General features: G+C 36.5%; 2 protein-coding genes across 3 annotated transcripts in view; one reads left to right on the top strand and one right to left on the bottom strand.

The window, feature by feature from the left end:
• Window positions 1-9,277, bottom strand: part of f5 (coagulation factor V) — a 35,729-nt gene extending 26,452 nt beyond the window's left edge. The window contains exons 1-5 of the mRNA XM_028437083.1: window positions 9,016-9,277; window positions 7,570-7,607; window positions 3,898-4,064; window positions 3,135-3,217; window positions 1,902-2,024 (exon numbers count right to left, since the gene is read on the bottom strand). Of these exons, the coding sequence (XP_028292884.1) occupies window positions 1,902-2,024; window positions 3,135-3,217; window positions 3,898-4,064; window positions 7,570-7,607; window positions 9,016-9,277 (673 nt within the window). The remainder of the gene's footprint in view (window positions 1-1,901; window positions 2,025-3,134; window positions 3,218-3,897; window positions 4,065-7,569; window positions 7,608-9,015) is intronic.
• A 4,330-nt stretch (window positions 9,278-13,607) lies between these two features.
• slc35a5 (solute carrier family 35 member A5) overlaps window positions 13,608-19,979 on the top strand; it is a 32,058-nt gene continuing 25,686 nt past the window's right edge. Inside the window, exons 1-5 of one of the 2 annotated variants that reach the window (XM_028435377.1) lie at window positions 13,608-13,676; window positions 16,721-16,866; window positions 17,973-18,071; window positions 18,523-18,656; window positions 19,465-19,532. In XM_028435377.1, the coding sequence (XP_028291178.1) occupies window positions 13,657-13,676; window positions 16,721-16,866; window positions 17,973-18,071; window positions 18,523-18,656; window positions 19,465-19,532 (467 nt within the window). In that variant the 5' untranslated portion in view covers window positions 13,608-13,656. The remainder of the gene's footprint in view (window positions 13,677-16,720; window positions 16,867-17,972; window positions 18,072-18,522; window positions 18,657-19,464; window positions 19,533-19,979) is intronic. The other variant, XM_028435378.1, reaches the window with a different exon arrangement.

Here is a 19,979-nt window from a genome sequence, read left to right on the forward strand (position 1 = left end):
CATTACACTTGAATTACAACTAAGATATCATTATAATCTCTGTATGAATCATTTGCGCATGGAAATTCCAGCACGGGTACACTCGCAGTACATGACTGCTGCATGATCAGATTGTCTTACAATCTCAGTACGGCTACAAACTCAGTACGTGACACAAGCTTCAAGCTAAAACTCAAACATCCCCTTTTCAAAATAAAAGCATCGCTTCTGGTCTTCCATTATTTATTTTTTTAAACGCTTTTGTAAATAAGGCTCTTGTTTTGAAGTTAACAGGAAGTTTCATCAGTAGCACAGTGGAGGGTCTCTGAAAAACTCCGAAATGTTGGAATGAAATGTGTCTACGTGAGTTTTATGGATCAAATGAGCACATGTTGATATTCTACTTGGTCACTTTCTCACTGAACATGTTTTCAGAACTTTCAAAGGTGGAGAATCAACAGAGATATTTAGCCTCAGTGTGATTCAGGTTTTTGTCGTTGTAAGTTCCAAATGCATCTTGGGAAACTTAGAAGTATACTTCAGTGGGAACGCTCATCATCCTAATCATATTTACAGTATACAGTAGGCAGTATATATTAGGGGTGGGAACCTCTGGGTACCTCACAATAGGATACAATACGCGATACAAAGCTCACAATAACTATTATCTCACGATGTGACGATACTGCGATTATCGATATATTGGCAGAAATCAATCTACGATAATCTATGACAAAACAAGAAAAAAAAGATTAAGTGAAAAAATACAATTTTTATTTTATATCTCTGAAAGACAATAAATTGAAAAGTGTCCTATGAACAGTGACACTATTTTAGTGCAACATTTCTGTAAATAAGTGTCAACATACCAATGTAAACGAATAAGTGTCTCCAATAGTGCTTTGTGTAAACAAAAAATAGGGTCTTTTTTACCAGTGACACCAATATAGTGAAATATTCCAGTAAACAATATATTGGTTCCTTCAACAGTGACACAATTTCTGTGAAGACGTACCTGCACATTTTAGTGAAAAAGCAGAAAAGGTTTTGAAAAGAATAGAAATAAATAAAAAAAAAAAAATTGATATTTAGCGGGAGCATATCAATAATCGATCTTTCGGAAAAATATCGCGATATATCGCTGTATCGAGATATCGTCATACTCCTAGTATATAGTCATTGAGTTTGTAGTGTATAGTACGGAGTGTGACATTTCAAATATGTGTGTGTGAGAAGGTGTGTGTTGTAGACTCCCTCCTGATTCCACTCAGGTGTTCCTCATTCCCTGATGACCTTCAGTGAAATGTCTCTGCCATTGTTTATCAGTGTTTCTTTTAGCTTTTAGTCTTTGAGTCATTTTGTTGGTGAACACTTTATATGTTGGATATCATATTGTATTCTGTTGCACTTTTGTTTATTAAGGGAACTTTACTCCGACCCTGTGTGTTGGTCATTCACACACCTCAGCCTTCCTCAACCCTGACACGTTTCCAAAAGGTTGTAAACAATCCGTCTTCTAGTTGCTTTAAGTTGTCTGTTAATGGCTGACCTCAGCAAACTGACTATTTACTGTCTCTATATCCTTGTGTAAGTCCCGTAAAATAAACCTAATGTAGCAATTTCTCCAACAAATTGTCAAAGAAAAGTCACAGTAGTAAGCTATAAAGAATGACCTCCCGCTGTTCTTTAATTTACTTCATCCTGTTCTCTATAATCTTTTAATTTGGTTCTAATCAAAAACAATTTCTATTTTCTCCTCAGGCAGAAATGTGAGCACAGATGATGCTTCTGCTCAACACTCATCTGCCCATCCTGGTTAATGTTTCAGGAGAAAACAAACAGTGTTTTGGGTTGTGTTGACTAATCTTGTGTAATTATTTGAAAACGTAACATGAGGTTTTTTCGGTTAAAGAGGCGCTCACCCTCAGACTGCTTCCCATAAGCCACGCCGTGTGGGTGGAGACTGTACGCTCCATGTGCCAGGTTTCTGAAGGTGACCACCAGCGTTTCGCCCTCCTCCGCTCTCAGCGTGGGTCCAAGTAGACCTACGTATGAAACAAACAGACAAACAGGAAGTTAGGCTGACGCATCAGTTTGATGAGTCACTGATCAGTAAGTGAACGAATGATTCACAAATTGATCAGTGAAGGTAATTTAACCTAGTTTGATAAACATCATTGTTCAACTTGCCAATCTTTATGACTTTATTTAGTGCAGATTTTTGCCATTTTACAACAAATACTTCGTGATTCGTGTTCTCACTGATATGATATTTGCTATTGATGCAGATACAGCTGCTTTGATGCTAAATAAACAGTTTATTTTTCCTATTAATAATTTATTTCCATCAAACGTCTTAGTCACTGCTCGTCCACAGTGTGCATTCAGGTAAACACAGTTACACATTATTCTGCTACATTGTGTTACCTTTACACTCTTCATGTTACAAATATGCAGATGTGAAGACAGCAGCTTCGCAGTCATGTGTTTGCAACAACAAACAATAATATTGTGTCTTTAATATAGTGGAAGTTACTCACCAAACATGACAAACATGCACAGATATTTAATCCTGATTATTCACATTTAATTCCTATTTGATATTTAATTCTGTGTTAATATAATCATTGTCTTGGTCTCTATGTTTTCATTTTTGAATCATGTACTTATCTTTTGTTAGTGTTGTTTTTTGAGTTAACTGCTCTTGATTGGAAATCCTGATTCCGGCCAGTCTGAGACCAAGATTTTTGTGATTCGAGACCGAGAAGAACTGCCAAAACTGCCAAAATGTGGTCTTAACACCGGTCTTGAGTGCTATTACAGTAGAACAAGTAACTAATAAAGTGTGCATTTGGCTTTTGTCCACCTTAGGATACAATGCAAAAAACTAAATTTTTTATCTTGTTTAAACTTGTAGGGTTTGTCAAATACATATTGTTAAATGTTCACAGTTTGTCCTTACTGTATCTTACTGTAATCACTGAGATATCTTTGTATCTCCCAGAACTTCTTTATATGTCTTCTTTTTGAAGAGTAAACACCACAATGTGTTCACTTGTTTCTCCTAAAAGCCCTAGTTTCTTCTTGCCTATGCTCAAAGTAATGTTCCAACTCAACGTCTCTAATTAAGGAGGGGAAAAAATCCTCACTCTTACCTAACCATGGTGGATGAGTCTTAGCCTGCTTGAAGTCTTTATCATACTCCCGAAAAACCACTTTCTTATACGTGGCCCCTGGCCTGCAAAAAGAGGAAAAGCAAACTTTAATCAGATTATAAGAGAACAAAACAGTGGAAAACATAGAGTCCCAGTTATCTCAATGTTGTAATAATCTCATGCGACAAAGACAAAGTAGAGTGTACAAACTGTTTGGGTATCAAAGTTCATACAACAAAGAAAATAGAGAAAAGGGTTATAAATGCATCTGTTTGTTCACACACTCACTGTTAGGAGACCTCTGACCATCAGAGAGTCAAGGCCAAATGACCCCAAAGGGAAAAAAAAAACATTCAATCATTACCAGAGTTACTCAAAAATAGAATTGTGTGCATCCACCAAATCAAATACACAAAAATGACTTCAAAAAAACACAAAAAGGCTCCAAACAAACACATAATCACTACAAAAACAAGACTGAACAACACAAAAATATACAAAACAATAAAACACAGAGATCTGCAACAAAAATACACAAAATGACTTAAAAATAAAATACACAAAACTGCAAGAAAAACAAACTAATTCCTTTCTTCTTTCCTGTATTGGTGCTCAGATTGGTTATTATTCTAAATGTCTGATTTTGAAATGACATGAATGTTAATAATGTAACCCTCAGATCAGACAAACATACTTTTGTGACCCAATGGCTCATTCTGCACTTTGCTTTATCAAACTGCGAATCTGAATCTGAATTTCCAACCTGTCGCCGACATTCCCAAAGTAATTCCAGTCAATCTCGACTGCGGCGATGTAATAATGTCTCTCCTTCTGTTGACGCTGCTCCAGTTGGACCAGTTTGACTCCATGGACGAGCAGAACCAGAAGCACTGGTAGCAAACAGGGCTTCATATTAGGAATCAGAGTATCCTGTGAAAGTGAAGAGGCTGTGATTTGACTGACTGGGAGGTTGGCTCTGAGGTTTTATCTGTAAATGACACACACACACACGCACACACACACGCCAACACAGACAGTGTTTGAAAGTTATGTCCCAGGGCAATGAACTGCACCTCTGTGTATTTTTCTTGCCGTCTTGTAATTGAAACCGCGCGTGTGTGTGTCTGTGAGACACAGACACACACACACACACACACACACACACACACACACAGATGTTGCAAATGGAACAGGCTTTATAGGGGCATTACTAATGCACAATTTATTTAATTTTTTTTTTTTCTTTTTCATCAACCACGCACATGTGTGTCGAACCGTGGAAAGAGATCCGTGCGAATCACGGATCAATGATGATCCGTGGCACCACTAATCCCAAACATGAAGAGAACACCTCTCCAATGTGCCAGACACCATCAAATGTGAGCATTTTCCCACTCGTCGGTTACAACGACGAACTGCAGTCAGGTCGAGACCCCGATGAGGACAACGTGCATGCAGATGAGCTTCCCTAAGACGGTTTCTGACAGTTTGTTTAGAAATGATTTGGTTATGCAAACTGATTGTTGCAGCAGCTGTCCAGGTGGCTGGTCTCAGACGATCATGGAGGTGAACATGCTGGATGTGGAGGTCCTGGGCTGGTGTGATTACACGAGGCCGGTTGGATGTACTGCCAAACTCTCTGAAACGCCTTTGGAGACGTCTTATGATAGAGAAATTAACATTCAATTCATGGGCGACAGCTCTGGTGGACATTCCTGCAGTCAGCATGCTACTTGCACGCTCTCTCAGAACTTGCAACATCTGTGGCATTGTGCTGTGTGATTAGACTGAACAGTTTTAGAGTGGCCTTTTATTGTTGCCACCCTGAGGCACACATGTGCAATAATCATGCTATCTAATCAGCATCTTGATATGCCACACCTGTGAGGTGGATGGATTATCTATGCAAAGGAGAAATGCTCACTAACACAGATTTAGACACATTTGTGAACAATATTTGTGAGAAATAGGTCTTTTGTGTATTAGGAAAATGTGTTCGATCTTTGAGTTCAGCTGATGAAAAATGGGTCAAAAACAAAAATGTTGCGTTTAAAAAAAAAATTAGCTATGTTACGGAAGCCCTAAAGGGCCATGCTTTCTTCCCGTGATAATGACTCAATTGTATGAGAAGCTGCTGACGGCTGTGGAGGAGATCTGTGGCTTTGCTGTGGAGTGATCCGTCTGCAGCTAGAACCAACTCAGCTTACGCAAAGCTATAGAAGATTTTAATGCGCACACACACAAACCATACGTTACTTTTACAAAGAACTACAAACCCAGTCTCTCACCGCCCAACTGTTGTCGTCACAGGAGGAAGAAGCACACAGCAGGAGGAGCGGATAGCGGTTCTAAAGGTTTTTCCAAATATTTTTGTTACGTTCAGCCTAGGAGCCACTGAACGGCACATGAACACGTCACCCTACACCAGCGTCAAGCAGCACACCAACACACGTTGACAAAAGCAGGGCTATTTATTTAGGCCACATGTAAGAAAAATAATATTTACCAAACTGGGTTACGTAGAACCCAAATGAAAAGAACAGAGGTTTTAGCCAACTGGGCCAAACTGGAGAAACTTATAACAAAACCACTCTAGCATCGGTCTGTTGTACGACAACAGTCGTAACATTTTGAAGAAGCATTTTTTAACGTTGAGTTTTAAAACGAGCTACGATGTCTTTGCTGAGAATGTCTCCACCAACACGACCAACGCGACACCAAAAGCCTCCGAAAAAGAATCACCCGCGAGCCTTCGAACAGAGACGCCGGAATCAGGCGCTGATGGATTGAATAGTATTCACGTGTTCATGTTAAACCACTGTGTCGGGTTGTGTGTGTGTGTGTGTATGTGTGTGTAAGTTAAACACGATCAAAGGAGCATGTTCTTGTCTGTTCTCTAACTTCTGTTTGTATCTGCGACCACTCTGATGTTTAATTATTTATTACTGACCAAGCTGCTACGTGCTCCACTGGGAGACGACACTAATACTCCCCCCTACCCCCACCCCACCTCACGTGTGAAGTGTTTTTATTTATTTATTTATTTTTTTTAACTTACTTCCATTTCAACCATTTATTGTGGAGGACTTGTGTGATCAGTGGATATTTTTAATGCCATGTTATGTCTTTGGTTCACACATCTTCACATTTCATCCCTCACTCATTTTCCTTTTTAAAGAAATGTGTGATTGTTTCAAACCTTTCTTTCATCCGTGACCTGAATGTGAGAACATTAACCAGTCCCTGTGATGCAGACCACCATGAATGATGCTCTGTGTCGTCCTTTTTGCTCCATCGAGGTGAAAAGAACACATTTAAAGGAGACGCATGGAGAGAGAGAGAGAGAGAGAGAGAGAGAGAGAGAGGAAAAGGCAAACGGGTTTAGATCTGCCGTAGATTGAAGACTGTTGTGCAGCATCGTTTCAATCTGCATTTTCTAGTTCACTGTGTAATGGATGCTAAAGCATTGTAACTTACTATGTACTAAACATGTATGAAAATACAATGTAAATAAGATTATATTAAAAGAAATTAAATTGAACATAATGTCCTTGAGTTTTGTGTTTTGTTGTCCCTTCAAGATGATTTAAAATGGGTCTGAATAAAAGAATGAGGGACCGTCGGTGGTTTGACTCATTATCTTTTATGCCTATTTAAGACATATAATCACATTAATGTGTTCAATTACGCCTTAACCCTATATTTATTTCAACCAATGACCACATTTTTCCTTTTTTAATGGACCTTGTTTATAAAAAGTATAGCCTGTTTTTGAGTGAAAAAAATTCAATTTTTATTATTTATTTTTTTGACTTTACAATCTTTTTAAGACAGCAATGCATGTTTTGTTATTGCAATTTAATAAATGAATGTATTTTATTGCATAAATGTGACCATAACCCGCCCTCCCTAAGGAAGGGTAAGAAACACGTTATTATAGGGAGGATATAAAATGAGAGGGCAGTGTTACACCTAGTTGAGGGGGAAGGGAACAGGGAAGAGGGAGTTAGGGTATCAAAATGGAAGGGGTGGGGAAGAGTCAGCTGTTTTAAGGTGAGAGTAAAATGTGACGTTATAGTTGTGCATATTGTGCTTAAGGGTGTAACAATACATGTATTTGTACTGAACCGTTTCGATACAGGACGTTCGTTTTGGGTACAGGGTTGTGCACGGGTGAGTTTACAGAACGGATCGGAAGTTGCGTGTGTTTACTTCTGTCTGCAGCTACATGTGTAGCCTGTGTATGTCATGGCTAATGCTAGCGAGAAACCAGAGCTGGAGGAACACACTAAAGTCTCCTGTTTGGGAACACTTCGACTTCAGGGCGAAATACTGTAATGGAGAAAGACAAGTGGATAAAACGAGGGCAGTGTGCCGACATTGTTCAGCTGAGATCGGGTATGTTTCTGGGAACACGACGAACATGCTAACTCACTTGAAACAGCACCACCCGAGTGCGAATATCAGCCAAAGCTATAACAATTGCCATCAGAGTCTTTATAGCAGCGGATAAAAGCTGTTAACAAGCTGTGAGGAGCTTTTTTAAAAAAAATATTTTATGTATTTTTTGTTTGAGAATATTATTATTACCAGGCAGCACTTTACAACAGTATAGTGTTTTTTTTTTTTAACTTTAATTTCATATTCTGTATAATGGTAAATACATTGCTGGTTTACTAAAGTTTCGAATAAACAGCAAGCAAATTTATGTTTTGCATTTTATTCCATTCTGTACCTAAAATGAACCGAACCGTGGCATCAAAAGCGAGGTACGTATCAAACCGTGATTTTTGTGTATCGTTACACTCCTAATTGTACTTAATGTGTTGTGTAGTCAGTTGAGCCAGACCTCAGGCCAGAAGGAACAGGAACAGAAGCAGCACCGGCAGCAGCCCGATAAAAATAACCTTTATTAATCCCACAAGGGGAAATTTGGACAGTTTCAGCAGCAGATAAATAAAGGACCCCCTCACAATCCCCATGGTTAATTAAAAACACTTTGTTTCCATTTGTAGCCCTAAATGCAACAGGAATTATCTATATAGACACATATAAACCTTTTTAACTTTGTCTCTTTGTGGTGAGGTGGTACCAGGGCCAGCTGGGGTGTCATTTATGCTATTCTGAAAAAATCCATCGTTATTATCCTCATCATCTTGGTCACTGAGAAGAAGAAAGGCCTGAGGTATCCACCTATGGCTTAGTGCAGTGGTTCTCAATTCAAGGGTCCCGACCCCCTGGAGGTCACGAGATGATTTCCAGAATGCTACTCACGAGGCGATAATGACAGATTTACGGCACTCACATTTCTACGTCACTTTACTGTAGCACAGACACACAGGGTTTTTTTTAAAGAAAAATTTCAGTTTGATTCGATTTTTTTTCTTCAATTCACTTAAAAAATGACTGCAGACATCAGATATATTGTCAAAAGTGCAACTTTTATTGCTGTGATTGTCCTCAAGAGTTAAAATGCACTGTAAAAACTGTTGCTTAGATCCAACTTGATAAAAAAATAAGGTGAACTACATCATAATTAAATAAAGTAACATGTATATATTTATATTTAGAAATTGATTTAGATGAATTCATGCACTCAATCTTAGATTTAAAAAAAATATTTTGCATGTTTTGAAAGTCTAAATTACTTAATAAAATTAACAAGAAATACCTAATAAAAACTGTTACATTTAAGAAAGAGGTATTTGTGTTCAACATTTTTATTTGACAAAAGCATTTTTTTGCAACTTCACAATTTATATACAATAAAACTTGAATAGATCAGATTAATCTTTGACCTGATCTTAAAAGTGCTGAATACGACATATATATATATATATATATATAGCAATTTTCTCTATCAATATATAACGCACATTACCTTTTGCGTGGGCGTGTTCCACCCCAATGTGGCCAATCAGAATGTTGGACCGTCGTCCTCTCTCAATAATGCGGGCATAGACAATCTCATACTCTTTTGTGGAGACGTCAGTGTCTCCGTCTATCATAAATGATAGGTAGGGGGCGGAGGTGATTTTGTCACTGGTCTTTCCTCTGAGGTTGTCAGAAATAACTCCTATAAACTGGGCACAAGCTTTGTCGTTGGCGTAGGTTGGATTCACATTCAGCCCATTTTTCCTCATTAGTGCAATCTGGGACTAGAACTGTGTGAACGGGAGTTCCTCTTTTGCCATGTTATAGGCCGTGTTAAACTTAATTGTAATTTCCTTCTCATCAAATGAGCGATTACTTTCTTCTAATCATTGAAAAGAAGTTGGGAGGGGCTCGGTGTTTCGGGTGATGCTCTGATCAACACAGGTTTTATGTTTCCTACTGTCACTGTGTAATTTAAGTGTTTCTAATTTGAACTGTGTTGATCCGGTAACAAAGTTGGAGTTGCCTGCAATACACGGGCCATACTTTTGACAGTAAATACACAACATAACCCCCCTTGTACCACAACCACGGATACTGTTGAAGCCATTGTGGTTGAAAGCTGTATTCTTTTTTTTCACACGCGGCTCGGCCGGTGTCTCCCTGTCTCTTTCATCTTCTTCAGTGCCGTCTGTTTTAGCACATATTGCTGGCTCTCCCGAACCCCCAGCCTCCTCTTTTCTCTCCTCATTTTGTCTTTTAAAATAAACGGTGATGGACCTTCATTTCCGTCTCTGGGCAGGTGTGGAATCGTGTATGCTCTCTCACTTCACTCGGCGCGAAGAGAGAGAGCACTCGCCTCCCCGCACTCGCCTCCCCGCACTCGCCTCCCCGAACTCGCCTCCCCGCACTCGCCTCCCCGCCCCCCTCCTCATTTTATCAGGACTCGCACGGATGCGACAGATAAAATCTTATCTTGCACACACTGAAATAATACTCGCATATGCGACCATTTTGGTCGCAGTCTTGAACCCTGCCGTGTTTCCTGATGCAGAGCAGTTTCTGTAACAGACCGATGAGTTTAAACTGTGAAGGTGTGACAGTGTGGGCTCAGGTTTGTCCTGTCACAGGAACGCGGTCACATTTAACACCATGTAATGCAGTGACGACTGCTGTAAATAACTACCTTTTCATTTATTTATGTGATTACTGTGACCACCAAAAAATCCTCTTTTTTCAGGCCTTCATCACTCACATGCATCTTTTTCTTAAATTCATTTTCCTTACGTTACTTCCTTATTTGGGTTTTGATTGTAGATAATATTGAACAGTCATCTGATGTTATAAAACAACTGCCTGTCTTTAACAAATCCTGTTTGGTCTGGTGACACAACAGTTGGAAGGACCTTTTCCAAACGCATGGCTAAGATCTTTGCCAATATTTTGTTGTCTACATTCAAGAGACTTATGGGTCTATATGAACCTGGTTTTAATGGACCCTTGCCAGATTTATGAATCAAAGAAATGCATGCATCGTATAGTGTAGGAGATAGAGAACCTGTAGTCAGTGCTTCATTATAAACACTTAAAAGAAGTGGTGAAATTTGATCTATAAAAGTCTTATAAAATTCAGCACTGCAACCATCAGGTCCAGGGCATTTAGAGTTTTGCATACACTGTATGGCTTGTTTTATTTCTAAATTTGATATAGGTTGTTCTAATATCTTTTTGTTTTCCAAACGTATAGTAGGTATCTGAAGGTTATCAAAAAAAATGTTCTGTTAAGTTTGGATCATTATTCAATTCTGAAGAGTACAATTTAGTAAAGAAGTTCTTGAAAGTATCATTTATTATTTTAGGATTTGTTGTTTTCTGACCAGTATCTATTCGTATCTCTGTTATTAAAATTGACGCTGCTTCTTCTTTAATTTGCTGGGCTATTAGTTTACCTGTTTTTTCCCCATATTCATTATTTTTGTACCTTAATTGTGTCCAGGATTTAATAGTTTCTGCTGTGTATAGTAAATTGAGTTCAGTCTGCACTGACTGCTTTCTTTTGTATAGATCAGGTGTAGGGGAGTTAGCATAAACTCTGTCAATTTATTTAAGTTCTTGGGTCAATTTCAACTCCTTTTCCCTCCGTTGTTTATTTTTTAAGCTCTGGCAAATAATCTGGCCTCTCATATATGCTTTTAATGTTTCCCACAAGGTGGATCTTTTTATATCTGGATCATCATTTGTGTGAAAAAATAAATCAATTTATTTCTGCAATTCTTCGATTACTTTATCATCTGATAGAAGTGCATTATTAAACCTCCATTTTTTGGTTATTGGGCCATATGCCATCTCTATATGGAATGACACCGGACTATGGTCAGATAACACAATTCCTTTGTAATCACAATATTTGATGTTTGTTAAATATGCATAATCGCCTTAAAAGAAATCTATTCTAGAAAACGAATGATGAACCGGAGAGAAGTAAAAGTATTTCCTTGTGTTGGGAGAGAGAACTCTAAATGGATCAAATAATTTGAATCATGAATCTATGAATGGTTTTAGCAGATTTTGACAAGTTAGATGATTTTTGTGATGATCTACCAATTGTTGGATCTAACACCGGGTTAAAATCCCCTCCAATTATTAATTTACGGGAGTCCATATTAGGTAATGCTGTAAAGAAAGAACTAAAAAAAGTCACGTCATCAACATTGGGGGCGTATACACTAGCTAGAGTAACTGATTTATTGTGCAATTTTCCTGTAACAATAACATATCTTGATCCTTGATCCTATCCTGATCTCTCAAGTGTGTTTCTTGTAAAAACCTGATATCCGTCTAATTTTTTAAGGTGAGTCAATATATTCCCTCGTTGATCAGGTCCATTGAGTCCTTTACAATTCCAGGAGATATTATTGACCACATTTTTATGTACAGATAAATGTAAAATATTATTTTTTAGCCATAACTGTTTATTTGGAAAAATGAAAAATTACTCAGTTTTGTTTTTTTTGGACGGCCTCCAATAAAAGTAGAAATCATATTGAATAGTAGTGCAGGTGAAAACACAGAACAAACCAAAATCTCTAAATACACCAAACCCTGCCCCCTCCCTGAACTAGCTACTCTGTCAGAACTTGTACAGAGAAAATGCATGTTCCCAAAAGAAAGGTTATTTATACACTCAGAGAGGTGTGTTAACATTTGACTTACCACTAAGCTCCTCTTTTTTTTTTTAAAACATTATTATTATTATTATTATTTATTTATTTATTTTTTTTACCAATTTTGCTTTCCAGACCTTTTTAACATATTTTGGCCTATATCTATCTAATGAAAACCAGAGTTCCCTAAATTTAAAGCAAATAAATATAAAAATATTAAAAAAAAAAAAACAAAACAAAAACTTGTTATAATTATATACATAAATGTATATCTAAAAAATAATAATATCAAATAAATAATTTAAAATACATATAATAATAATGATATACATGTATATACCTCCATACACACCCATATGCATATAAACATATTTACGTATACATGTGTGCCAACGTATGCACACACATACATAGTGAAAATCTTTTAAGAACAAGTAAATAAAAAAAATTAAATAAAATAAATAAAAAGTAAAAAGCTTCACATTCTTTGAAGCCTGTCAAAGCTTCAAACATGAGACTTAATACATATGACTTTGGACTCACTTTTAAAGACAACGCCCGGTTATTACAGTCTAATTCCACTTCACGGTTGTAGTACACGACCCCAGAGTGTGACCCAATAAGTTTCAAATCATTCTGATGTGTAGTTTCAAAATAAAAGGTCACCAAAATTTCAAATATGACACTTATTACATTAGATTTTGAATTCATTTTTAAAGAAAACGCTTTGTTATTACAACCTCATGGTGTGACCCTATACATTTCAAGACATTCTGATGTGTAGTTTCAAAATAAAAGCCTGTCAAAGTTTCAAATATATAATAATATGGTTTTTTTTTTTTAATTTTTCATGTTTTGGTAACAAAATGAAAAACGACTAAACAAATGATACATTGATTTATGCAAATACGGAACAAACTGCGTTCCTTTTTGGCTCAGTACGGGACACACCATTTAATGTCCAAATAAGAAACAATTCCGTATTTTAAGAGACGGGTGGCAATCCTACTCGTGACCCCAAATGAGGTCCTGAGCCCAAGGTTGACAACCCCTGTCCTAAACAACGTTCCAACATCATGTCTCTATATAAGGAGTACTGATGATGTATTACCAAATTAAGTGCATTTTTAAGAGTGATTCCACATCAGCAAACACAGAAATTATGTGAACCATAGTGGATGTGTCTTGGCCAACATGGAGACTTTATTTTTACATGTGCAGCTAAAGAAAATCATACAAATAAAGGAAAACACACGAAAATTACAATATAGAGGAATGAAAAATAGAAAAAAAAAAATACAGACGATATCTGATAAAACAACAGCAAAAAAACTGAAGTGATTTGAGTAAATTCCGTTTTTTAATAATTGTTCATTTCCTAAGGTGGGAAATCGTCCAATTAATCTGGCAACACAGACATTGCGCCTGCGCAGTTGAGACTACCGTGTTTACGGAAGACAATGTTCCGACACTGAAAGCTGTGAATGAAACGGGTCAAAAACAGGTGAGTTTGTCTGAATTAATTTCAGTTTGACGTTTTATTTCTGCTATTTTCCTTTAGTTTACGTCTGCAAACAACTTAAATGAAGCTTTGTCTTCTCTTTGTCAAATACAGTGAGGCTAAGGTAGCTAGCTAGCTGAGCTATGAGCACAAACAGCAGAACTAAAGTCTCCTGAACAGGAAAAATAATAAATAAATAAAGATATTTACACTGTGTTTTATGACACTGTCTGAGTATACTTTGTTAATACAGGAGGTAAATTTATCCTGAAGCAGGCAGCTCAGTAAAGAGATTTGTTTTGAACTTATTAGTTTAAATCTATCTGGTCACCATTTCAAAGCCTTTTAAGTGTTTAATTAATTTAATTTACAGTGTACAGATTCAATCAATGCTTCTTTTCAAGCTGAAGTAAAAGACTAGAGTGAGGTTTAAACTTCTTTAGATGGCAGAAAGTAAACCAATGATTGTTCACGTCATAATAAGACTGTAAAACCAGTAATAATAAGATATCTACAAGGTAAATGCATCATTCTTACTTAAATTATAAAGAATTTCATTTAAATCTACTGTTAATGTGTACATGATATTAACATATTTGCAGTGCAAATTCATTTGAGTTAATTTGAATGAAAACTACAACTATGTGAGTCTACAAACACTAGAAATTCTAAAGTGTAAAATAGCACCAACAAAAAATTTAAGACATACGAATTACAGTAATTCTAGCCGTAATGTATATATAATATTTATATTATATACATATATTTTTTTAAATAATTTTTGCAGAAAAATAAACTTCACCTGGCCATTTAAGGTTAAGGGCAGATGTGGGCAACTGGTGGCGTGGGGACCGTATGTGGCACTTGGTCAGGTTTTGTATGGCCCTCAAGGTAAATGCACAAAATGACCAAAAAAAAAAAAACTACGCAAAAGGACAAGAAAAATGCACAAAATGACCGAAAAAAACAAGCAGAAAAGGACAAGCGAAATACATTTAATGACAACAAATGTGCACAAATATGACTGAATAGATACAAAAATTACTCCAAAAGCACATAAAAAAAACAAAAACATAAAATGTCTCAAACCCCACATAAAATGGGAGAAAAATATAGAAAATGACAGTAAAGTATATAAAATGACAACATTAACACACTTAGTTGCTTTGTTCTTTCATGTATTAATGCTCAGATCAGTCATTATTCTAAATGAATATTGATAATATGGCCCTTTAGATTAGAGACAGTAGAATAACCTTATGTTTTTAAGAGCTTAACTAACTACTACTAGTGTGGTTTTCCCATGGTGCATCACTGGCTCTCCCTCATTTGCAGAGGTGGAAGTAATGGATTACAAGTTGCTGTAATTAAGTTGCTTTTATGGGTACTTGTACTTTTTTTTGAGTATATTTCTAAATTAGTAAATATACTTGTATTTAAGTATGTTTTAAAAGAAATAAAGTCATTACATTTCTACAAGCAACCATTACTGAGTAAATTATTTTAGAAATTGGATGCAGTTTGACAAACAATTAAAACCTTGTTTATTTTGTATTTAGTTACATGTGAGGCTCCCTGTTACATTTCAGGTATTTCATCCACAGACGCCTTTATTTTCCTGGATGTAAATATGTAACAATGTTATGGACAAAGTAAATTGATGACAATGGACATACTGTACATACACTAAAGCAAAGTAACTACCAACTAATGGCATGACAGAAGCCTTTTATATAAAACTAGGTAGCAGTTTATATAAAACAGAGGTGTCAAACTCATTCTAGTTCAAGCGCCAAATACGTACCAGTTTATTTTAAGTGGGCCACAGATTTTAGGCAGAAAAATGAGTGCTCGAGTTTGAACTTCAATGTGTATGTGCGGCACTGATAATATCAAAGCACTAAGTGACAGATATCAGTATCTGCAGGGTTTTTACTTTAAACTTTTTAGATTTTGTGGCCAATTTCTATGTATTTTGGGGAAAGTTTGTGGAATACTTTAAAGAAAATTACAGCATTTTGGATGAATTAAGAGTTCTTTTAACAATTTGAGTTAAAAATGACTGCCAACGTGTGATATATGCAAGCACGGGAAAAGTGTGAGCTCTGCAAATATTGTGGAGTTTCATTGAATTTGTGTATTATTTTGGATATGTCTTGCTGAGATATCTTTAGCTGAATTAATTGATAATTTACAGAATGATTCATGGTTTCTCTGACTAGTTTATTTTCCAAATTGGATGCTCTAAAGGGCCGGATGTGGCCCCCGAGCCTCGAGTTTGACTCGTGTGCACTAGATGTACTCCTGGCTGAAAAATGTACAAATAAGTTGATTTGTAATGAAGTCACATCTCAATTTATATATTAAAGTTACGACTTCTACATTATAAATGACTGTAATACTTTACCTTTTATTTATTAATGTTTATTGTGTGGAAATCACTGAATGTGCTTTAATACTTTTGTTCTATAACCAAGTGAAAAAGGAGTAGAGGTAAGACTTCCTACACCTGAAATGCTTTATTTATCAGTTGTATGTTATGTCATTGTATAGCCTTGAATTGAATTATTTCTCTGCTTTAAATTATTATTTTGGTTTTTCTGAAATAACTAGATCAATGTTGATTATCTGACCAGGATTTTACTATTCCAAACCACTTAATGTTTGTACATTAGAATAGATTATCCTGTATTTTATACCACAGTGGTGAAATTCAGACGCTACAGCTGCCAAAGACACAAAGAATAAGCAACCAAGGCAGCTAAATACAAATACAGAAAATAAAAATTAATGCAAAAATAGAATACACAATAAGGATAAAATAAATAATAAAAAAATGATAGATATTGGTCAAGATAACAGTATAGAAAAAAATATATAAATCAGCGGTAAGCAAAACACTTCAGGCTATGCTAATGTAATACATTCTGATGACAGATGGGAGGAAAGACAGTATATATGATATATTCCTTTAATAAAATGACATTACATGAGTGTGTGTGTGTGTGCTTGTGCGCGTGTGCGTGTGTTGGATGTACTAACTCCAGTAGAGCGTGGTTACCAACCATGGCGTGCTACCCTAGCCGTCCCCGCCTCTGCTCCCGCTCCTCTGCCTACACGCTGGCGTTGGGCCTGGGCTTCGTCACGTTAGGAACGAGTCGCATCGTGCTGCTCAAACTGTCGGCCAGCGTGGGTGAGCAACTACACACACACACACACACACACACACACACACACACACACACACACACACACACACAATATGGGGGGGTGAATCCGTTCGAAATTCATGCACGCCAGTGAACGCACGTGTACCTGCCTGCCTAACTTTCACTAAACTTACCTCATTTCAGTAGTTAGGTGTAGTGGCAAGTGTGGCGTGAGTGAAGCTATAGCGATCATGTGACCTTCACTATGTAGCACTGTCTACATGACATATAAACACTTAGAAAAAATATTAGGCGTGTACACGCGTGCAAGTCAGTAAGTGTGTGTGTGTTGATTGTTGTATCCTGTCCAATCACAGCAACGATCTGACTCAGAGCGTAACACTACAGTCACTACCACTCTGTGGACGGGTGTCGTGACACAGACTGTAACCGGACTAAATGGTGGTCCGTTATACACTCAACACTCAAATAATGGAAAATGTAATGAAAAGGGATTTTAAAAACAACATAAATTGGTTAAAAGCTGTATTGAATTTAAAGTGTCAATATTGGTTTAAAAGTGACAGAAATGGGGAGGAACAGTTAGTTTAAACTGGCAAATAATGGGCATGATAAATCATGAATGTGGTTAAATTGGCAAAAATAAGCCTGAAATATGGTGAAAAGAGGTTAAAAGTGACAATAAGGGGTCAACATATGTGACATTAGATGAAAAAGTGGTGGAAAGAGTTTATAAGTGCTAAATATGTCTTGAAAGTGGAAAAAAAAATGTGCAGAAAAGGCATTGAAATTTGATGGCGAAGTGTCAGAAATGAGAGTAATGTAGCAAAGATGCATTAAAAGGAGCAAAATAATGGCAATAAAAAGTGATGAAATTAGGTTAAAACTTGCCAAGTTTGGTGCAGTTGCAGAAAAATTGTAAAAATAAGCAAAAACGGGCTCAAATTGTTCAAAAAATGTTCTTAGTTTCTTGACGGCATCTGGTCACCCCCTCCCAGTGTCTTGCAATCCCAAGGATGAGAATCCCTGCTTTAGTGCAGCGGGCCAGAGAAAAGACACAATGACATAAATATGTTTACATTAGTGCGTTGACATCCTGTTAACTCTGTGACTTTGTTTTTCTCCACAGAAAACAAATACGACTTCCTCCCTGCGTCTGTTAATCTACTCGCTGAGGCACTGAAACTGGTTTTCTGCCTGATTATGTCAGTGCGAGTCATAGTCAGAGGTAAAACTACTAAACTATAATAGTTCACTCTCATCAGCCACAACTATAGGACAAGCCTACTGGTATTACACTGTTTTTAAACTTTTTTTTGGAGCCACGGTAGATCTTTTCATTGAAAACGAAAATGTAAAAAAAATGAAACTTTGTAGCCTATTTTTAAAAAAAAAAAAAGTCATTCTTATCAAAGTGTTTTTAATAGGAATCAAATAAACACAAAAAAGGTTTTTATGCTATTTGAACTTTCTGTATCCATTTCTGTGATATTATGTATTGTTTATGGAATTGTGCAAAATACATAAACAAAAATAAATAAATGCAATTTAAAAAAATATATATATATATATATATATAATTTTAATTAATAACTTATTTTAATTTTATTCTTACTCGACATTTCAGGCGACCCCATTTTATTTTGTGTGTGTGTGTGCGTGCGTGTGTGTGTCCACAGAAGGACGATCCTGCAGAGAGTTGGGCTGCTCCTCCTCCTCATCATTCCTGAACTGGCTGAAGTGGACGATCCCTGCGTTCCTTTACTTTCTGGACAACCTCATCATATTTTACGTGATGACCTACCTGCAGCCTGTGAGTGTCACTAGTAGCATCCGACACACACAACTTCTACTGAGGTAAAATGACAGGAAAAAGTTGATTATAATGTAAAACTTTGTACGGTTCAGTTCCACATGTTGGTTTTTATGGTGAAACACTGATTACAGATCACATGATGAATAGCATTAGGCTTTTTTAAGTAAACACTTTAAAATGTGTATTCATTTTAATTTGTCTTATATACTATGCAAAACCAAATATGTCAATAAATAACAAAACAATGGTGTTTTCTCCTAAATCTCAGTGTCACAGTGATATGAAAAGATGTCAAAATAGACATGTGACTCTACTCTAATGTAACTACTTAAATATCCTGTGATAGATATAGTCACCTAGAATATACAGGATAAGAAATTATGCATTTTTAAAAAAAGATTCAATTACCATTTATCAACCTAATATTGAATTGTATAAGATGGGAATACATTTACTCAATTTTTGGTTTAGGAGTTCACAAGTGCACTTCACTAGTGAAGCAAAAAGTGTCACTAGTAGTAGTACTAGTGAGTCTGTATGCTAATAAGGAGGCGGAGAAAGGGAAATTCAGGCTCGCCATTGGTGTTTTAAAATATAACAATCAATCAGGCAGCTGGATTTGGTTCTAATCCCGACTACTTTATTTATTTAGGCCTACCAGTACTGATAGTAAATCTTTTTACTTTCCCTTTACAAGTTTTACTGGTTGACTACAAACTGTCTACTAATGAGATTGTGAGTTTACTAGTTGTGTGTGTGTGGTGTGTGTATTGCTACGTTTTTATCTGTTTCCTCCTGTTCTCAGGCCATGGCGGTGCTGTTCTCTAACTTTGTCATTCTGACCACAGCCGTGCTCTTCAGGCTGGTGCTCAAGTAAGTGCTTCATTCACTGATTGGACACATCCGTTAACTTAGAATAAAGTCAATACGTTTCTCTCTATATGGTTTATTAATTAAATTGTTCTCTTTGTTTTATCGTGTGCCGTTTATGCCGTGAGCATTCACATATTAACAAGAAAAGATTTTTGAATCTTGAATCCTTTGTCTAGCAGTGTCAAACTAATTTTAGCTCAGGGGCCAAATACGGACCAGTTTGATCTCAAATGGGCCACAGGAATAATTTGAGCAAAATTTAAGGATTTTGGGAAAAATTGGGAGTTCTTTCAGCAATTTAGCTTTTAAAAATGGCCATCATGTGATATAAGCATGGGAAAACTGTGAGCTCTGGCCAATATTGTAAAGTTTCATTACATTTGCGTATTTGAAGGGACTGTAATATCTACAGTCAAATTAGTTGTAATTTACACGTTAACTTCATCT

The sequence above is a fragment of the Gouania willdenowi genome, chromosome 21 (assembly GCF_900634775.1).
Source record: "Gouania willdenowi chromosome 21, fGouWil2.1, whole genome shotgun sequence".
Taxonomy (NCBI): Eukaryota; Metazoa; Chordata; class Actinopteri; order Blenniiformes; family Gobiesocidae; genus Gouania; species Gouania willdenowi.